This window comes from Anabrus simplex, chromosome 3, assembly GCF_040414725.1.
Source record: "Anabrus simplex isolate iqAnaSimp1 chromosome 3, ASM4041472v1, whole genome shotgun sequence".
NCBI lineage: Eukaryota > Metazoa > Arthropoda > Insecta > Orthoptera > Tettigoniidae > Anabrus > Anabrus simplex.
Window position 1 is genome coordinate 271,898,972 of NC_090267.1, and position 20,571 is coordinate 271,919,542.

The window sequence follows — 20,571 nt, forward strand, 5'->3', positions numbered from 1 at the left end:
AGGGCACTCGGCTGCGCCGATTAATATCCATGGGAGAAAAAGGTGCCATACATTGCACTGGAATGTGTTGGTAAGGAACACCATGGGTCTGCATTGCTTGCAAGTGGTGCCCTTATGTGAGGAACACAATCGGTCTGTGTTGCCTGCGAGTGGTACCATTATGTGTGACAGGACATTCCATGGGTCCACATTACCTGTGATTAGTACCACTGTGCGATAAACGCCATGAGTCTTCCTTACCTTTGATTAATACCACTGTAAGTTCTGCTTTACAAGTGATTAGTACCATTACAAGGGGCCAGTGACCTGGATTTTGGGCTCCTTTAGATGATAAGCATTATCCCAGAAATTAGGGCATTTTGAATTGGATCCACTGATTGTTTTTGTTTCACAATCATGTTTTCATTGTCATTCGTTTTAAATTCTAGTGAGTGGATACATTTTGACGTTTTAATTTTCATTTTGTTGCACTTCTCATTAGAAACTGATGACCCAGCTGTTAGGCCCCTTTAATACTAGAACAGTGGCAGGGGTCTGAAGGACACCCACCTTCAATTTTTCTTTTAAAAGTGTGCCCATTCTTACATCGTTTCTCTTCAAATATCTTGACATCATAAATTTTTTTTTGTCCTCTTTACAGTGATTTTTCTTCTTCTTTCCTTCATGGGGCCTATAAATATTAGTTCCTAATTAGCGTCAACCTCTAAGATCCTTTGCTACCATGTTTTTCCTTCATTTCCACCTAGATATACTGTACCTGCTTCCTTCACAAAGCTGCAGGTTGTTCTTATTGGGTCTTCTTGAATTTTTCCTCTCTCTTCACCTGGTAGTCCTAGAGTGGAGACTCTGATTCTACCCAGCGCCTCACATTCGAAAAGTATGTGTTCAGCTGATTCCTCTGCTTCATTGCATTTCCTACATATATTGTCTCTTATTACTTCAATTCTGTGTAGGTGTTTTTTCAGATGGCAGTGTGCTGTCAACAGTCCTACTACCCATCTTATATTTTCTCTGCTGAGTTTCTACAGTTCTTTAGGATGCTTCTTGTTTGGGCCTTGTATCAGTTCCTTTGCAAGCCTGCATCCTGGAGTATTTTTCCAGTTTTCTATTTGTTTCTTTTGTACCCATTTTCCTATGTAGTGTCGGGCTTGTCCATGGGAAGTCCCGCATACAGGTTCTGGGCCTACAAAATATGTTTCTGCCCCTTTCCTGGCCAGTTTATCTCCCTTTTCATTTCCTTCTATACCTGCTTGCCCTGGTACCTATATTATTTTGACAATTCCAACACAGAACTCCCTGAGTATACGTGATGGCAGTCATAGCCTCCAACTCCTTACGTGACATGGTCCAGTTCGTTTTCTTGAATTCTCTCTGAGCGATTGATTCTGTGTGGTTTTATTATCAGACGAAGCATCAATTCATCAAAGAGGAGATGAAAGACACTTATGATAAGAGTCGTCCACTCTGTGGTAAGCATATGTTGTGAATCAAGGTGATTGTATGCGTTAATAGGTCTCAGAATACTTTGTTACGTGGCAAGGGTTGGCATTACGAGAGAACTTGAGACGTACAATGGCGAAAAGTCATACAAGAAGAGTCACTATACTGTAGTGCAATGCAAACAGGAATAAGAGATATCATACAGGCTTAATCCCCTTACAAAATTCTCCCAAACTCTTTTATTCACAAAACTTCCCTTTCATTATATATAAGACTGGTGGCTGGATGTGACACTCGAGCAAAGTCCAAATACAAAGTAGAAGAAGAATCGAGAGACTTCCTACTTCCTCCCCTCGTCATAGGAAAGTTCGATAAACCACAATGTTTCAAAGGCATCAGATACTTACCGTGCAAATACAAGACATCTAAAATGCATACAGTACTGTAATCCAATGAATAAAGTCCTTGCCCAGGGGAGCCAGCATAGATCTCTCCTCACCTTTGAATAATTCTCTTTCTTTCGTTGCATGAATTGCCAGTGAATTATCCAAGTGCATTATTTGAATACTGTAAATGCACCTTGTTGGATACATTTTGGAAATAGTTTCTTCATGGCGTTTGAAAGTTTTAAACTGTGAATCAATGTTAACAGCTTGCGGTAATGATTATTAGAATATTTTGTGATGCGGCGAGGGTTGGCATTTTTTAATTACAAGTTGGCGGTTAATTCAAAATCAGATTTGTGTGTTCCGAAGACTTCAAATTAACAAGGTTATACTGTATCGCAAAACTAACATCCAAATGCGCCAGTGTGTCTGTTTCAAGTGTTTACATTGCACGAAAGGAATTATGCACCCCAGGCCAATGTTACTGTCCGAGTAAAAAGACTGCGTGTGAGAAGTGTTTTAGATATGGAGTGTGACAGATTTGTAATTTAGGAGAGGATTGTAGTGATGCATGAGACAACAAATCTTCTGATCTCCAGTGAACCGAGCCTATTGCAATTTCAGATTAGAAAATATTTGTCACGTTAGTAGACCTGCTTGCCAATTTTCATGGCAAATATATTTCATAGCATTGATAATGTATTTTTATCATCTCGGGCAAAGGAGCTATTCCGTAAATTTACATGTTCATATTTGCGTAAAGACCACATGAACTTCTTTAAGTGATAAATGTTTGTTTATGCGTACGTTACTCTTTCGATGGAAGGAATTTTATTTCGTTTCATTTTTTTAAAATGAGTCTTCCTAAAATTAGGATGCTGGGATTATTCGGCGCTTTACCAAGGAAAAGATAGAGATTGCAGGATTGAGATTGAAAGAAAATGAAATGCTGGCTCTAGTTTGTACAGGAACTGAGAGAAAGAATTTCGTAAGTTTTCTAAATGGAAAAATGGATAGTTTATTTCTGTGACTTGCCAGGTTTAATTCTTCAGTTTGGTAGTGAAAATTACCATAGTAATGACGGGCGTTCATTTATCGATGTGTCGAAGAGAAGGCTGAAACCAGTGTTACTACAAAATAAAAGCGTATTTCCTTAGATTCTCATTGGATATTCCGGTTTTGTCATTTCGGTTGATTCTAGCAAAAATAACTTTCAGGAACATTATATCAAACTTGCGATCATTAACACGTTGAGGACGATGTCACCCCATGTGGGGTGACGGACGCTCATACAGAGGGGTGACACGGTAGTGTGTCCAGGGCTCTCAACTTTAGTCTGTCGCGCGAAACTAGTGCTACCATTCGCTGTTGTATTACATTACTTCTTCAGGTAAGGTGTTCATAGAGTGCAGCGCAGTGCCCATTCCTTTCTCAGTACGCTGTGCATTGCGCAACAGACAGGTGACATACGCAACCATCAGAATTCATTTATTAATGGCAAGGAAAATTATGTAGATTGGAGTCTATTATTGCTTTATTCTTACATATTGGTTGAGATTTAGCACTCGGATGAAATTGTAAACCGGGGCTATGTGTGAATAAAAAATCTTTCTGCAAACCTGAGAACGTTCCCCAGTAATTATCACTGGCTGGTGATTTGTTTGAATCAGCACCCGATGCAGCACCGGAATCTTTGCTAGTCCCCTCGCTACACAAACTGCCGTTGAATTCCGACTCGGAAAAGGTGGCATCTCATTGCAAATCCTAAATGTCAACATCACTTGATTCAACACTAGAACCCTTTTCAAGTTGTTCTTCTATCTCTCTATCAGTAATCATGGCTTACTCAACACAGAAACACATAACATAAATTAAATTCTTGTCACAAAACTGTAAATTACAAGGAACTCGTTGAAAGGCACGTAAACTAACAGCTCACAACACAGGGCACATTGTTCCACAACAACTAAGGTAAAAAGGCTGTCTGTCACCCCTGTAGTGCTGACGTGCGCTTTCTCTGTTGCATAGTCAACCCAATAACCATATGTCACCCCAATGGGGGGGGGACACAAAAATAGTAACTTTGAACATAAATTATGTCTGATTATCATCTACGAAATTACGAACATCCGTAGCCCATAACAACCTGAAAAATATCGCATTTCAGCAGTTTTCCACGTAAAAAGCAAATGTACACGTCGATGATAAAGTGTTAAGCAATTATTTGTAAAAGCACTGGATGAAAGTGTAATGTGCTTTGAGTATTTAAACTGAAGATTTCCACACTTGTAAGAAGCTAAAAGACTGAGTATTCAATGGACAATGATGTCCTTACGAAGGACATTTCATTCTTGTGCGGTATGAATGATGCTGAATGTCAGGCATGGTGTGCTTTCAGAGAAGTCTTCTTTTACTACAGCTTTTTCCCACACCTGTGGGATCGCGGATGCGAACTGTCGCACACATAGTTTTGGCCCTGTTTTATGACTGGACGCCCTTCCTGATGCCAACCCGGGACATGAACTACACTATTGCATGTTTCTGTGGTGGTTGGTGTGTAGTGTGTTGTCTGAATATGAAGAGGAAAGTGTTGGGACAAACACAAACATCCACTCCCCGGGCCAGAAGAATTAATCGGAGGCGATTAAAATTCCCGACCTGGCTTGGAATCGAACCTGGGACCCTCTGAACCGAAGGCCTCAACGCTGACCATTCAGCCAATGAGTCGGACAAGTGTGCTTTCAGAGAAGTAATCGATAAATTTTTGGGAAACCTATAAGATGTGAACTATAAGACAATATTGTGAAAAATATTTTGAAACGATTTGAAGCTCAGCTGCAACGAGTTTTAAACTCCATTTCTGGGTCGTTTCTTTGACAGTTTGGGAGCCCGAGTGATGAGCAGGGTGAAAAATTCCATGAACAAATAAATGAAATAGAAAGAAGATACCACGGGTGGTGGAATGTAGCAATGTTGGCTGACTACTGCTGGTGCTTGAAGGGGGAAGGCACACAACTCAGCTGTAACCGTCACGTCAACACAACCCTCCTTCCAGGCAAAGGAAAAGAGTTCTTCTTCAAGTGGTGTTTTGTAAAGGTATAGAAACCGTTTAATATCACGTTATTAGACATGTCAGGGAGCCTAGTAATATATATGGGCCGTTTTCTGCATCATTTTACGAGATATTTGGTTGTAAATAGCATTTTATTCCCTGTCCGGGATATGAATTACGCTGGACGAGTTCGGAGGCATGTTCCTTAATTACGCGTAAGGAGAGTGAGAAGCTCTGAGTACCGCGTGACCTTGGTATTACCCTCTCTATAGTGCAAGGGAGCTAGTGATATGACGCTAAACTTAAATGCTGCCTGTGTCAGAAGGCGTGGTTAATTTACAGCGTTTCAACTTCAGAACTGTATATTACCATCACTTCCCCGTCTATTTCGTTGATACCAACCCACAGATTTCGCGGGCTCGCTAATAATAATAATAATAATAATAATAATAATAATAATGATTCATCACAACCCCAAGAAAAGTACATAAAAGGGATAAGTGAACTCTGCGTAATTTGCAGTATTCGATGATGTAAAAATATAATTTACTTCTCGGCACATTCTTGATGTCGCAACTTGAGACAGCATCGCAGTGACGATGACCAGATGGCCTTTGGGGGTTTTCTTAACAGAGAGCAGGGAGTGCCCACTACCCACATCCTACGCGCCTGAAAAATCAAAGGACGCATTCATAATTACCATCAAGCCTGCAATCCGATCTGAATTAAAATAGTTTAGTAGATATAGGGTGTAAAGGGCTACAATTTGAGCATCCATTCGACTATGGAAGACGACTGTTAGCGGAGCGAATATGTCAAAGTGGGAGGAGCGTTCCCTCTCCATAGCGAAATCCACTTGTCAGCTATAAAGGCATTCCACCCTGCACATCTCATCTTACTCTATGTCATTCTTCGTGTGGTTCACGTCACAGTGTAGACTGATAATTACATCAAGTACAGGTGATTAGTATTACTCTTGTGATGGAGTGAATACAAGATATTATGATATTCTATACAGGATAAATAAATGATTTTCATTTAGAGACGGGTCAAGCTATCTGTAATCGTCAATGTGCATTAAGACACCGAGTACGGAGACGTAACATCAGTGTGCTATAGTTAGCCCATATGAAATGATTAGATGTTATAAATGCTACTAAATGTAGTCATATTAGCGAGGAATGAGTAATTGGTGAGTGATGCTCAGTTTAGGGATAGACAAATGATCAGTTCATAATCTATAAGTTTCATTTCCGTATTGATGTTATACACAACAAATACAATGAGAAAAAGTCTTCCACCTAATCAATACTTTTTTATTAAATTAAAACTACAGGACCAGTTTCGACCTTTCTAGGTCATCTTCAGCTGGTCATACAATCACATAATTTTACATTACTTTTGATCAATATGCCAACCCTAATTCTAATCTAAATGAAATTACAGATAAAATAAACATCATCTTTAACACAGCCATCCCTTCTTTAAAAAATGCTTATCTCAAAAGAATTGGCAAACAAAACCTGACACACGTCAAAGAACCACTTAAAGACGCCCAGCCTCACCCCTACCCCCTCAACAGCTACTGCTCCTGCCCCTCTGCCTCTCCTCCTCACAGCAACTCGCATTAGCCCAAGACGAGAACGGTGTTGCTGTCAGTAATGTGGAATCCAGGATAATGGAGCAGTGCACAACGTTCTCCCAAGTTACACACAACGTCAAATCAACAGCAGCAGTAAGTACATTTGTACACATTCATTCCACACGACTAACAGGCATTCCCAATTACTAAAATAGAATTATCTTTCACTTTTATCTACCACTGATAGTTGTTACATCCATACACAACTGCAAAGGGAAGGAGCCTCTACTCCAGTCAAATGCCACATAGCATAATTCAGCACAGGACGTTACGACTTACCTTCCAACACAAACAGGATGGATTTTATGTGTGCATGCTTTAAAAAAATGTACGTTTCCCGCTCAAGTCTCAACTGAGTTTACACAATCCCACATATTGCTTTTCAGAATTGGCATGTATTTTTATGTTTCGTGTATATAGTGACACAAATCTCATACTTGAGAACCTGACATTTTAAAGTATAATTTATAACAATGCAGGTCATTAAATTTTAACACATGTCTTATCTCTACAGTTACCATTAAGTGTTCATAATAATGTCTATTTATCAAGACTTCAAGGACAGAGCTAATTATTTTCAAAAATAAAATTAAGGCAAATCAATATTAGGCAACAAGATTCTATCACAGTGTGCAACTGAAGGTTTAGGAAACCAGGAAGTGCAACCCACAAGTCCAACATTCCATAAGACTAACAAATTGTGATCAATGCATATGCCCTTTCTGTGTCACCATACATGTTTCACAAAGCTATCACCTAATCTCAGAAAAGCTCATGCCTACGAACAATCCGAACTTTTAATAAATGTGTTTCTATATATGTTATTCATGAAAAGACAGTGTATACTAAGTTTCCAATTCGACGATTGCCTCCAATCATGAGAATAATTTGACATGTTATCATTGTATGACATCCTCTGTTAGATCTAGTGATGTTTTTTGATTGCATTATGTGTTATATGTGATTGTGTGACCAGCTGAAGATGACCTAGAAAGTTCGAAACCGGTTCTGTAGTTTTAATTTAATAAAATAAGTATTGATTAGGTGGAAGCCTTCTTCTCATTGTATTTGTAAATGATCAGTTGTCTCTATATGTAATGAACAGGGTGCAAGTGGCAATCTTCAGGGACATTAATCGCTACTTGCGGTAGTCCACCTCGAGCCTATGGTAAAGATCTAGCAGTGGGGAGTTTTGGATGCATTAAAATAAGTTTTTAAGCCCTTTCTAACATTACATTGTAGGGAACTTTTTTGTGAGCTTCAGGATGTATTGAAGTTTGTTTAATGGTGTTAGCAGCGTGAGTTGGTTTCCGGTAAATGTTAAATGTCAAATGATTATTCTTACGACGTGATAGTGTTATGTCTAAATAATTAAGAGAGTTATTGTTCTCCATTTCCATAGTGAATTTAATGTTCTTAACGCTACCATCTATGATGGCCAGCATATTGTCAACGTAACATGACCAGTATTTTATAGCTTTGATCTTATCTGTGGTGTGTGTTCTAAGTGGTCCATATATATGTTCACCAAAATACTCGAGGACAGTGCTCTCATAGCTAAACTTGTCTGTTGGTAGATTTTATTCTCAAAAATGAAATAATGATTACTTAAAGAAAATCCCACTCTCAAAGAAAAATTTGAAAAAAGAAATAAAGGCCATCCGCGAAATAGCTTTTAAGAACGGATTCAGCACAAAATTTATAAATAAGCCAATCAATAAACATACTAACAAGCCTACAACTACTTTAACGAAAGAGTCAAAAACTAAACAAAAAATATGCCACATTCACATTTAGCAATAATCATATACACATAATTGGTTGTGACATCATACACAACCATTAACCCGACTCAAGGGAGATAGGGTCATCTTCCCTATCCTTCACTTGAATAATTCTTGTTTGGCGCATCCACGTTGTGGGGGTGGGTATCCTCCACATCAGTAGGCCGGTGTGAAGGAGAGCTAAGTTCAGGCAGGGACCCAGTCTCACAGGGTATAACGTGGAACCCATGCCCAGGGTTACAGGTGAAGACCGTAACAGCATCTTGGGCAGAGAAGGAGACCTTCGGAATGGCGAAGATGGTGGATGAGGCAACCCATCCTCTCTGGAGAAAATTAGAAGAGGAAACTGCTGCCTTGTGGAGAAGAGGGATCTTCAAACGCTAAGGGAGTAACCCCCAAAAGAAAATCCTCAGATGCGTTAGGCTTAGCAGGTTAGCAGATTAGCAGATGAGTAAATTTGTACTTTCTTTCAACTACAATACAAGCCTCAAATGGAAGTTTAAAAATGGAAATGGAATGGACAAATCTCTGACTACAGTTGCACAGTATGATGATAATGCTGATGTTCGTGCAAGTGTTAGATCAGAGAACAAAACCCGATTTTGAACAATAAATATTTTAACAGTGAATGGGAAGGAAAATGAATTGATTGACCTAATGAAGAGACGAAAACTCAACATCCTGGGATTAAGTGAAGTAAAGTGGAAAGGGAAAGGAATGAAGAAACTAAGAAAGGGGCAGCCCTTGTACTGGATGGGTAACTGTAAAGAGAAAATAAATGGAGTGTGGTTTGTAGGGAATCAGAATGTCAAACCAAAAGCTGTAGTTTAGTATGTAAATGAAAGAATTATAATAATGCACATACATGTAAACAAGGAACTACTGAAGATAATACAGGTGTATGCTCCACAGACAGGATGTAGCGTGGAAGAAAAAGAAGAGTTCCTCAATGAACTGGAAACACATATTGTTGGAGATGGGATCATGTATTGGGAGATCTGAATGCTCGTGTGGGAACTGATAGAATGGGATATGAGAATGTTCTGGGTGCACATGGGTATGGCAGTAGAAATGAAGATGGAGAGAAACTGTTGGACTCTGTATCAGAAGTAACCTGATAATAAAGAACATGGTTTATGAAGAGGAATAGCCGATATAGTTGGGATGGACAGTATGGAAGACTCATTGACTTTATAACAACAGACCTAGAATGGGAAGATAACGCCATGAATATGAAGATAATCCCCAGTGAAAGTATGGAAGGTGATCATAGATTAGTGATTGTGGAATGAAAACAAGTAAAAATCCCTGTATTTGTTTTACGTCGCTCCGACATGGGTCTTATGGCGACAATGGGTTAGGAAAGGCTTAAGAATGGGAAGGAAGTGGCCGTGGCCTTAATAAAACACGGACCAAGCTCGTTAGCTGCGGTCGCTTAAGTACGGCCAGTATCCAGTATTCAGAAGATAGTGGGTTCGAACCCCACTGTCTGCAGCTCTGAAGATGGTTTTCCGTGGTTTCCCATTTTCACACCAGGCAAATGCTTGGGCTGTACCTTAATTAAGGCCACGGCTGGTTCTTTCCTGCTTCTAGCCCATTCCTGTCACATCGTTGCCGTAAGACCTATGTGCGTTCGTGCGACGTAAAGCAAATTGTAAAAAAAGGCCACAGAAAACCATCTTCAGGGCTGCGGACAGTGGGGTTCGAACCCACTATCTCCAAGCTCATAGCTGTGCACTCCTAACCGCACGGCGATTTGGGAATTGGAGGAGGAGGAAGATAAAAGAATGGCATTCCAAGATTGGATAAAAAGGAAGTTTCCTAACACGGAAATACGAAGTGGAGAAGAAAAGTGGGACAATTTAAGACAGACATTTGTGGAAGCAGCAATTGAGGTATGCGGAAAAGCAAAAGCAAAGGTGGAGAGAAAGGAGACACAGTGATGGACAGACAAAATAAAAAAAGAAATAAAATAAAGGAACAAGGTGAAGAAAGAAATGGATAAGGAAAAGCAAAAAACGTATCAGAGGGATGAGAATAAGATAGAAAGGTTACATGTGGGATGCAAAAGATTGAAACTACAAGTAAAGAGGAGTATCTAGGAAGAAAAGGAGAAATGTTGAGGAGAGTTTACCAACAAAATTGAGCGAAATAGTCGAGGAAATCAGAAAGTATTATGCAGAGTAATAAAATCAAAAAGAACAAATCAACGAAAAATCAAGGCATTAGAGAGAGAAGATGGATCCACAGTACATGACGAAAAGGGTCTTCAGAAGGTGCTGGCAAAGTATTTTGAAAACCTTTATAATGGGGATGACTGCTCATACGAAGAAGGAGATAAGAAAATAGAAATAATGCATGGAGAAAAAGAAGAGAACCCGATAACATGGTTGGAACTTGAAAGGGCAATGAAAGCAATGACCAAAGGTAAAGCAAGTGCAAAAGAATAATTCAATGCTGATATTATTTAGACAGCAGGAAGCATTGGACTACAGTGGCTATGCAGACCCCTCAATGCCATATGGTAGGATGAAAGGATACCTGAAGATAGGCAACAAGGAAGCATTGTACCACTGTTCAGAAAAGGAAATAGGAAGAAATGTGAAAATTACAGAGGTATAACTGTTATCACATAGGCTAAAATTAATGGAGATGTCATAGACAAAAGACTGAGTGATATAATAGAAACACCGTTAGAGGAAGAACAACATGGCTTTAGACCAAATAGATCAACAATAGACTTGATATTTACAGTGTGAACGATAGTAAAAGAAATCTGGAAAGGAACAAGGGAACCATATTTGTATTTTTGGATTTGGAAAAAGCTTATGGTACAGTTAAGGCAAAACATGTATGGGAATGCCTACTGAAAAGGAATGTGGCAAAATCATTAATTAACAAGATACAAATTTTGTATCATGAGAGTAAAAGCAGTGTACAAGTGGGGAGTGGTGACTCTGAAACATTTTATACAAGAAAAGGTCTCAAGCAAGGAAGTGCACTGTAGCCATTATTGTTTATTATATTGATGGATGACAGCATAAAATGTGTAAAACAGAGTATCAGTAGTGATGAAGTGAATGCCTTGGTATTTGCAGATGATGTGGTGATTTGAGGAAAGGGAGAAAAGGAAGTACAAAGGAAACTGGACATTTGGAATGAAAATCTGAAGGATTTTGGAATGGTAATTAGTAGAAAGAAAACTGTAGTCATGCACTGTGGGAAAGAGAAAAATAGAAGCCAAGTGAACATAGACGGAGAACGGTTAGAAAATGTAGAACAGGTTACATATCCGGGTAGCATTATTAATGGAAGTAATTAAATCAACCCTGAAATTAATAACAGACTAAGTAAAGGTACAACATTTTATCATCAAGTCAGAGAGCTTTTATGTGATAACAAAGCACCCAAGAGAATGAAATTAACATTATATAAACAGTATTTCATACCAATTGTAACATATGGACTAGATATGCTGGTAACTAATAAGAGACAAGATAGTAAGATCCAAGCAGTAGAAATTAATTTTTTAAGAACATTGGTTAAAAAGACAAGAACAGATAGAATTCAAAATATTAAAATCAGAGAAGAAGGTAAATATAGAATCGTTAGTACAGAAGATACAGAAAGCAAGACGGAGATGGTTCGGACATGTAAAAAGAATGTGAAAGGAACGGGTAGCAAGAAGGGAATTCGAAAGAAAAGTTGGGGAAAGAGACCAGTTGGAAGACCGCGAAGAAGGTGGACGGATCAGATTTGGAAGGAATTAGAGAAGCTGGAATGCATGTTGCGGAAGTAATGGAGCGGGAAAAGTGGAAGGAGAGAAAGGAGTGGAGGAGGCTTGTTAACCATACCCAGGTGACTGGAGTGGAACATTGATGATGATGATGACATAATCACCAATATCCTAAAAAAAAAAAAACCAATTGAAAATTGCTTTCAAAACCAGGAACACTAATGAAAGAATATTTTTTAACTCTCGCACAGTAATTACTAGCAATAAAAACACAAATTCTGGGATATATAAACTGAAATGTCAGGAATGTGGGTCAACTTACGTCTGACAAACTGATAGGAACTTCCTCATAAGAAATACAAAACATCGCAACACTTTAAAATATAGTAGTTACTCTGCCATGAGTAACCATCACAAAGACTATAATCACAATAACACTACAATAGATAAAGATCTAAAAATTCTACAAGTTAAACAAAAAGGTCCACTACTCAACATGTTAGAGAATTTTTACATCATTGTGGATCGATATAAGAACCCAGTCCAAAACTTAAATGAGTCAAATGAAAAAAGATAATAATATGGGAAACTTTTATTCCGATCATTTGTAGTAAAAAACAGGAACATAAGGAATCACAATTATTACACTCGGTTTCATTCACCACCCCCATTATTCCACATACTCCTATTCTCCTGCAAGCCCTGCCCCATTTCCCTACTCCACTTCCTTGCAGCAACACGTCTTGCGCCTCGACTGCGGGAGTAAGTCAGTTGAGAGCTGGACTCCATAATCAGAGAACAAGGGTGATACAAGCAGGTCACATCACGTAAGTTAATTTTCGTTCTTCAAAACTTCATCTACAAGTTGTTTCTCTTAGTCGCCACTTTTCAACCTAAATTCGATTTGTATTATCCATTTTACAGACTCATACAGTTCAATAATAATGCTTATATACATCAGCCTATGTCGGAACACATAAACTAAGCCAACAGTATACAGATACCAGTTGATCCACACCAAAGGACAACAAAAAGCATTGAAAAAGAAAGACTTCCAGCTCAAGACTGTTTTTACGATCAACATTGCACAGTTTAACTTCCATCATGCTTTTTAAAAAACTTTTAAACCAACATTTCATTTTGTATGTCTCCTATGTTTTTTAATACGTCATACATATCTTGCTGAGGATTACCCAATGCCGGGTCGGAACATGTCTATTTATGTGTGATCTTTCGTCTTAATTGGACTTTAAAAAATATATAGTATTGACTAGGAGGATTAAAATAGTTTTGGTACAATTTTGTAAGAAGTTCAACCGTCAATATGGATTTAACAATGAGATTCATAGTCAGTAAAGGTTAATTTAAACTCACATAATTCAGCTGCCAAATTTTGAGTCCCAAGCACTTCGAATCAACAAGGTTTTACTATCTCTGCAGTTTTTTGCAGGACTCAAACGGTTGGCTTTTGGAAGGGCATCCAGCCTTGGAAGAGGATTAAATCCACATGTGTAACACGGGTCCCCCTTGACCCCAACAGGGTGTGGGAAATGCAGTGCAAGAAGATTGTGGCTGCAAAAGCAAAAACAAAAGTTTTTCCGGTGGAACACATTCAAATTTTAAATAGTACGAAATCAGAAGTGATTCCCGGTAATAATTGTAATTTTACAAAAGCGTGTTTCGTCGCCATAAGACCTATCTGTGTCGGTGCGACGTAAAGCCCCTAGCAAAAAAAAAAAAAAAAAAAAAAAAAAAAAAGGCATGCACTGGAAATACTGGAATTCTAAACCTTCTGACCAGTAATCATTCTGTTATTATCATGCTAGACTTGTGTGGGTATTTTTTTTTAACCCAATATATTAATTCTTTGGTCCTCATCCTAAATCAGCCCTTGGATTATTATTGATTATAAGCAATTCTGCAAATATTATATAGTGTTCGATATGGTGCCTTTTAGGCTAATAATACTGCTTCTGTCTTGAACAATGCACTAAGTAGTGACACTAACTATTCACACGCTCCCACGGTCTCATTGACTGGCTGCAAGGCTTACTCCTACATACGGTAGTTCACTGTTGATTTTTTTTAAAAAGTGAGAGATCATTTTTTAATCTGAGGTATATAATTTTTTTTTTAAATTGTTACTGGTTATTGTAAATGTTTTGCTCTTAAAAATGTGTACAACAGCTAATTACTTACTTTAATTAAAACAATTGGTAGAGTGTCAAATGCATTCAAGTATACTACAAGTAATGATTAAAGTCTTTTGATTTTAATTAAGTGATAGTTTTATATTTCCATTGGTACAGATGCTTGCAGATAGTACATGAATTGATGATCTTTCAGTACATTATGCAAAATAACTTATTTTTTGAGAGTTGAATGATGTTTCATTGTATAAAACTTACTTAGGTACTTCTTTATTTTATCATCTTTACCAGGGAACTGCTATGTGAAGTGGTGCGGATTAAACTGCAGTGTGCGGACCTTAAAAAGTCCCGCAAAGAAACTGCCGAGGATATTCTTCGGAATTTTTTGGAGAAAGAAGTGAAATCCCTCTGGCCTCCTGGTTGGATGAAGGTTACAGCTCTTCTGAGAGAAAGCAGAGATGCCCGCACCAGTGTTATGTAAGTCTTACTTCATAGTAGTTAATGTTTTTGTTTTTATAAATGTTTCGCAAACACAGACATGTCTTCTGGCAACAGTGGGATAGGATTGGGAAGGAAGTGATCGTGTCTTTGATTAAGGTACAGCCCCAGTGTTTGCTTGGTGCAACAATGCAACGCCATCTTTAGGGCTGCCAACAGTAAGGTTCAAACAATCTCCCGATCGAAAGCTCACAGCTACGTGATACAAATCGCATGGCCCTCTTGCTCGGAGGTTGTAATGTTATGTGTTTTATGCCCTCTAACTTTTTTTAATGGTTTTTGGAGTTGTCAAGATGCCAGTAAATCCACCGGCACAAGGTTAGTGAACGTGAACAGATACCACTGAATTGAGCTGGGATTGAACCCTTGAACTACCAAATTCAGTTATAAAGGAAATATTAAATTTTTAGATCCATCATACATAATTGGGGAAGAATAAGGCTCATCTTGAACGGACAAACTGTGGAGCATAGCCTGAGAAGCCATACATCTAATTTTTGATCTGATTTTTTGATATGCTCTATTGGTGGAAAAATATCTAATTTCCTCCATGGGAACTTAGAATTTCCATTTCAAACTGTAGCTACCATGCATTTCACGGACAATAAGCGAAGTTACCAGAAATCAAAAGCAAGATAATTATGCAAATATATGACTGGAAAAAAAACCCACAGTTTATATATGTGGTCACAAGTGAAATCTAAGCTGTAGCAAAAACAAGAAAGTTAAAAATTACAGATTGTAAGTTAGCCGTGGATGTCTCACGCACGTTTCTGAACCACATAACTTGAGTTTTCATAGGATAACCAGCACTGCGCTCTTGTCTTCCAGCCAGTTACGAAGAAAATATTGTGGATTTCCACAGAGTTATCTGTTTGCGCCAGTAAATTTATATTACAAAGGTAATCCAAAAAATGGGGTCTCCATTTTTTTTATAAATACATAGACCTGTTTATTTCTACAATTGTTAAATCGTTTTACAGCTTGAACATTTACCTATTTTTCTACATAATCACCATTTCGGTCGATTTATTTTTGTAGACGCTGTGACAGTTTTTGTATGCCCATGTCATACCAGCTCGTTGCCAAGGTGTTCAGGAAGTGGTGAACCTCATCTTTCAATCCTCGTTGGTGCTGAATCACTTTCCAGCCAAATGTTCTTTCAACTTAGGGAACAAGTGGTAGTCACTGGGCGCCAAGTTGGGACTATAGGGTGGGTGGGCGGGTGGGTAGTGATGTTCCACTGAAACTGTTGCAGGAGAGCAACGGTTTGCCGAGCGACATGCGGGCAATCGTTGTCGTGGAGAATGTTTACACCCTTGCTCAACATTCCTCTTCTCCAGTTCTGAATTGCCCTTCTGAGTTTTTTCAGGTTCTCACAGAACCTGTCACCGTTAATTGTGGTCCCAGCAGGCATAAAGTCTGCCAACATTACCCCTTTTCGATCTCAAAACACAGTTGTCATGACTTTTCCGGCACACTGTGTTTGCTTGAATTTCCGTGGCTTTGCTGAAAGGTATGCTGCCACTGGTGTGATTGTTGCTTGGTCTCAGGTGTAAAGTGAAATGCCCAGGTTTTGTCACCCATGACAGTTGAATCCAAAAGTTAAGTTACAATTTACAAGCGAAAACGGTTACAAGATCATATTCACGTCACCTCAAGATTAATTGAAGGGGAATTCGAGAGGGTAATGCACTCTCTTTCACCGGGTTTCAGTTAAGTACTTTTGACTTACTTGAACTTTTACATGAGAAGGAAGAAAGTTTACATATTAAAAAATAGACTGTTACGTGGTTAAAGATATGAACCTTCCCCTTGAATCAGCTTGCGGAGATAACTACCGAGGTAGAAAAATGGTGGCCATTACTTTATCTGAAGTTCTGCCTGCCGAAGAATGAGCCCTCCCTCCTCTTTTAACACACACGCTCAGTAATTTAAAGTAAAGAATTTCATGTTTGGCCCGTATTGAATAGAGATTACAAAACAATAAGTTAAATTGTACAAGATCCACCTTTCCAATACAGGATATTACACATTAAAGTTAAAACACATAAAATTGACGCTCATAATTAAAACTATAACAAGTTAAAATATGAAGCATATTTATGTTAAATGTCCAGGTTTGAATATGTAATTAGTACAAGATTGACAACTTGTTAGTCACGAATAAAATAAAAACTGAAGCTGAGAAGCCTCGTAGAAATAAGTTCGAAGTCTTTGACAGTCTTAAAATTTTAGTTTTGGGTGCTTTGTACAGCATTGGCATCAACGTATATAGGGGAATGTGTGTTAAGTGCGATGCAGTAATGTTAAATACGTTGCAAGAAGTGGATGATGTTCCTCTGTGAGCATAAAAACAATATTAAGTCAGTAGATAATACATATAAAAACCATCTTCGTAAATACGATGTTATGTCGTATTTTTCTGGAGCGAGTAGATCTTGTCACCGGAACTGTATGTTGAAGAAGTTAAAATATTCTCGATCCACTCGGGCCTGTAGTATGAAAGATTAAAAAGAGTTAATTCGGATAGTGGAAATGGGGCAAGAAAGTAAAGCTTTATAAAGGCACTCACCTTTTGGTTGGCTGGTTGTGTGTACTGCGGAGTTGAGTTGGTAATGAGACAAAGTCTCTTAGTGCATTGGCACTGCCGGTGGCTCCAGCTAGCCTACGCAGTGGCCTCCACGGTATGCACTAGCCAGCGTATTGGTGGGTGTGCTAGGTGCCAACTGATGAGCCCACCCTAGCACACGAGGGCGAAACGCTGGCAACCAGGAATGAGTTGGCTGGAAAATTTATAATGTCCAATGACGGACCATTTATATTGGTATTATGAAGAGGAACTGACGGGAGATGTGTGGACCGGCTGGATCTTGTACAATTTAACTTATTGTTTTGCACACTCAGTAATACGGCAATCAATAAGACAAGTTAGCTCGAAAAGGTGTCAGCTTTTATACCCGAGAGGAAGGTTTGAGAAGGATCTGGACTAAAACCAGACACACCCTCTCATTTTTATTGGACAGTTGAAAAGTTACAAGAATCCCATGATTGGCAGAAAAATAAATACACAAAAATTTTGATTTGCCAGAATCCCAAGTCGGCGGGAAGCGTAAGAAGTGTTGCAAATCTTGAAGTATCACGAGACCAAAAAGTTGTCCTGTTCGGCTGCAAAGCGTTGAAGAAATGCACGGGAAGAATCTACTCTTTGCTGCATGTGGTCTTAAGTCAGCATGTGTGGCACCCATCTTGCGCACACCTTCCGGTATTTCAACTTTTCTGTTAAAATTCTGTGAGCGGCGCTTCGGGAAACCTCAGGAACCAAAGTGCAGAGATCATCCAGGGTGATCCGCTGATCTTCATGCATGATTTGCTCAACCTTTGCGACTGTCTCGACGGAAATTGATGGGCTCCCGCTCCTTTGTACGTCGTGAATTTCAGTCCAACCAGCTGCAAACACTGTACACCGCTTACGAACATTTTTTACATCCATGCACGACTCACCATACACTTCCGTCAATTGGCAATGGATTTCAATCGGTTCAGTACCTTTTGCTTTCAGAAACCGAATAACTGCGCGCACTTCGCACTGGGCGGTAACATCCAATGGGAGCTCCATTCTCAACGGCTGCCAAGCCAAGACTGAGTGCCTCAGTGCAGCGTGCACATGTTTATATGCGAGCGGTGGAAATACTCTTCTCAATACTGTGACCAAGAGCCACAGGAACAGAGTTCTGTATTTATAAAAAAAAATAATAGACCTGATTTTTGGGATTACCCTCATAATTTGCAAATTGATAATGTAGATCAGACCTATTTATTGTACTGTAGCAAGGAGGAAGAGGAGAATAGTTGTGAGAACCGTGTGGTCATAATCATCATCGTCATAATTTCTCAGTTCTAGTTTCCCGAGTACTGTTGGCCGAGCCTCATATATTATGTCTTATTGAGATACGTTCTGTTGTTAATGACGTCCTCCAGTATCCTTCCCTGTTCTTCAATGTCCATCTTTACGATGTCTATCCAGTGGGTTTTTGGTCTTCCCAAAATCCATTTTTCCTGCCACATGTCTCTCCAAGTTAACATTCTGACCTTGTTTGCTCCATCATTACATGCCCACACGACCTCAATCTGGACATGCTGACCCGATCTAACAATGATATCTCATTCCCAGCTTCCTTCCTAACCACATCATTGCTGTACTTGTTCAGGTTTTTGTTTTTTGAATTGTGGACCTAAGCAACTCCATCTCAGATCCCTGCAACCTTGATGAGTCTTTCTTAGTGAGGTTGCAGGTTTCGATACCATTGGTGTGAAGTACTGATTGAACATCACCAGCTTTGATTTTGTTGGTATTTTGGGATCCCAGAGGAGTGTTCGTACTTCTGGTAAAAGTGAGAGCTCTTCTGCTTTCTGTTTGCCACCTCTTTTGTGGCTAGTGCATTTCGAGATATTACACTGCCGGGGTATGTAAAGCTTCCCATGCTTTCTTGTGGATGGTTTCCTAGCAATAACATAGCCACACAGACGCACACGAGATGCGTCGGTTGGTACAAGACTTGAATTTATAGATATTCACAAATTAATACACACATAACCTTAATCACTGTATCACAAAATAAAAACACTTCATTTGTAGGATATCAACAAAGCCACCATCTTTAAACAGTTGACAACTGACACCAAATATCACAGAGGTTACACTTTGAAACATGGTTGAAAACAGATGACTACCGATCAGTTCAACCTGGAGACTGCCTGGCTCGGCATGTCAGCCACGTGCTACAATAACTCTCTTCCAGTAACTTCCAAATCACAGCTAACTAAAAACTAACTAAACGGTCAAGATCGTCCCTTTATATATATCCTGGCCAGGTTTCCAGAAAGATGCGTTACAAAAGAACTACCTTCTTGAATATTCTAGAGTGCGTAATGCATAGGTCATGATGTACAGAATATTCTCAATTGAAGAGTCCACTGCAAAAATGGATGTCATTTGGATGCACTTTCCCAGAAAATGAAAATATAAAAGCAAATACTCATAATTCCAATCATAGGTATTTTAATGGTTAACTACTTAACTCATTTATAAACTAATGCTGAGTATATATATATACAGGGTACACAATGAATCCAGTAAAAATGAACCTTACCTAGAGTGAAATTTTTAGATTAAGTGCAGAATGAAAAGCACAAAAATGTTGAATGTCACATCTCATTGAAGAAATAAGTATGTCCATTCGTCAGCCTTATCACATTTTACCGAGTAATTTAATGGTGTTTAATTATTTGTCAAGTTTACAAAAAATGTATTAGCTTTTATAAGGCTATGTTCTATTCTTGGACAATGATAATAAAAAAATCACATGGTATAAAGTCTTTTTGAACTCAGTTATGTGGTAGTGAGATGAAGAAATCTCTGCCTTTTGGACCACAGAATTGAGCTAAATATAACAGGTCTCTGTATTTCTCCTGCAAAATTGGTCGCTGTTCTTCATAAAGGAGACCTGGAAGGAGAAATTCGCCTGCTGCAAATTCTTGGCTCCTTGTGGGATTGACAGACCTTACGACACTTAATTCCCAGGCACCGTTGAAGGTAGATCTGTGCCGTACTAGGCAAGTGTGACCTGCTTCAAACAGTATCTGTCTGATAGGTCTTGAGGGAAATGGACATTTCTTTTTGAACATAAGCTGCAAAAATAATGTCCAGTTTCGCAGGAGTACCTGGTCTACATCGATAACTTGAAAGGGCGATGGTTTCACTCGGGCAGATAGAAACACGTGAATCCAGTCTTCTGGCAATTCTGCGTATGATTTTGTGTTTATTAGGTCCATGTTATGATCACATTCGAGGTAAGAATGTCCCCGTATTGGAAAGGTGAC

General features: G+C 38.9%; 1 protein-coding gene across 9 annotated transcripts in view; it reads left to right on the top strand.

Moving 5' to 3' along the window:
• yem (yemanuclein) overlaps positions 1 to 20,571 on the top strand; it is a 661,372-nt gene that overhangs the window by 447,885 nt on the left and 192,916 nt on the right. For all 9 annotated transcript variants that reach the window (XR_011017928.1, XR_011017929.1, XR_011017930.1 and 6 more), the window contains one exon: positions 14,482 to 14,667. Coding sequence is in view for 6 of the 9 variants with exons in the window: in XM_068226662.1 (XP_068082763.1) it covers positions 14,482 to 14,667 (186 nt within the window). In the remaining 3 variants the exon portion in view is untranslated. The remainder of the gene's footprint in view (positions 1 to 14,481; positions 14,668 to 20,571) is intronic.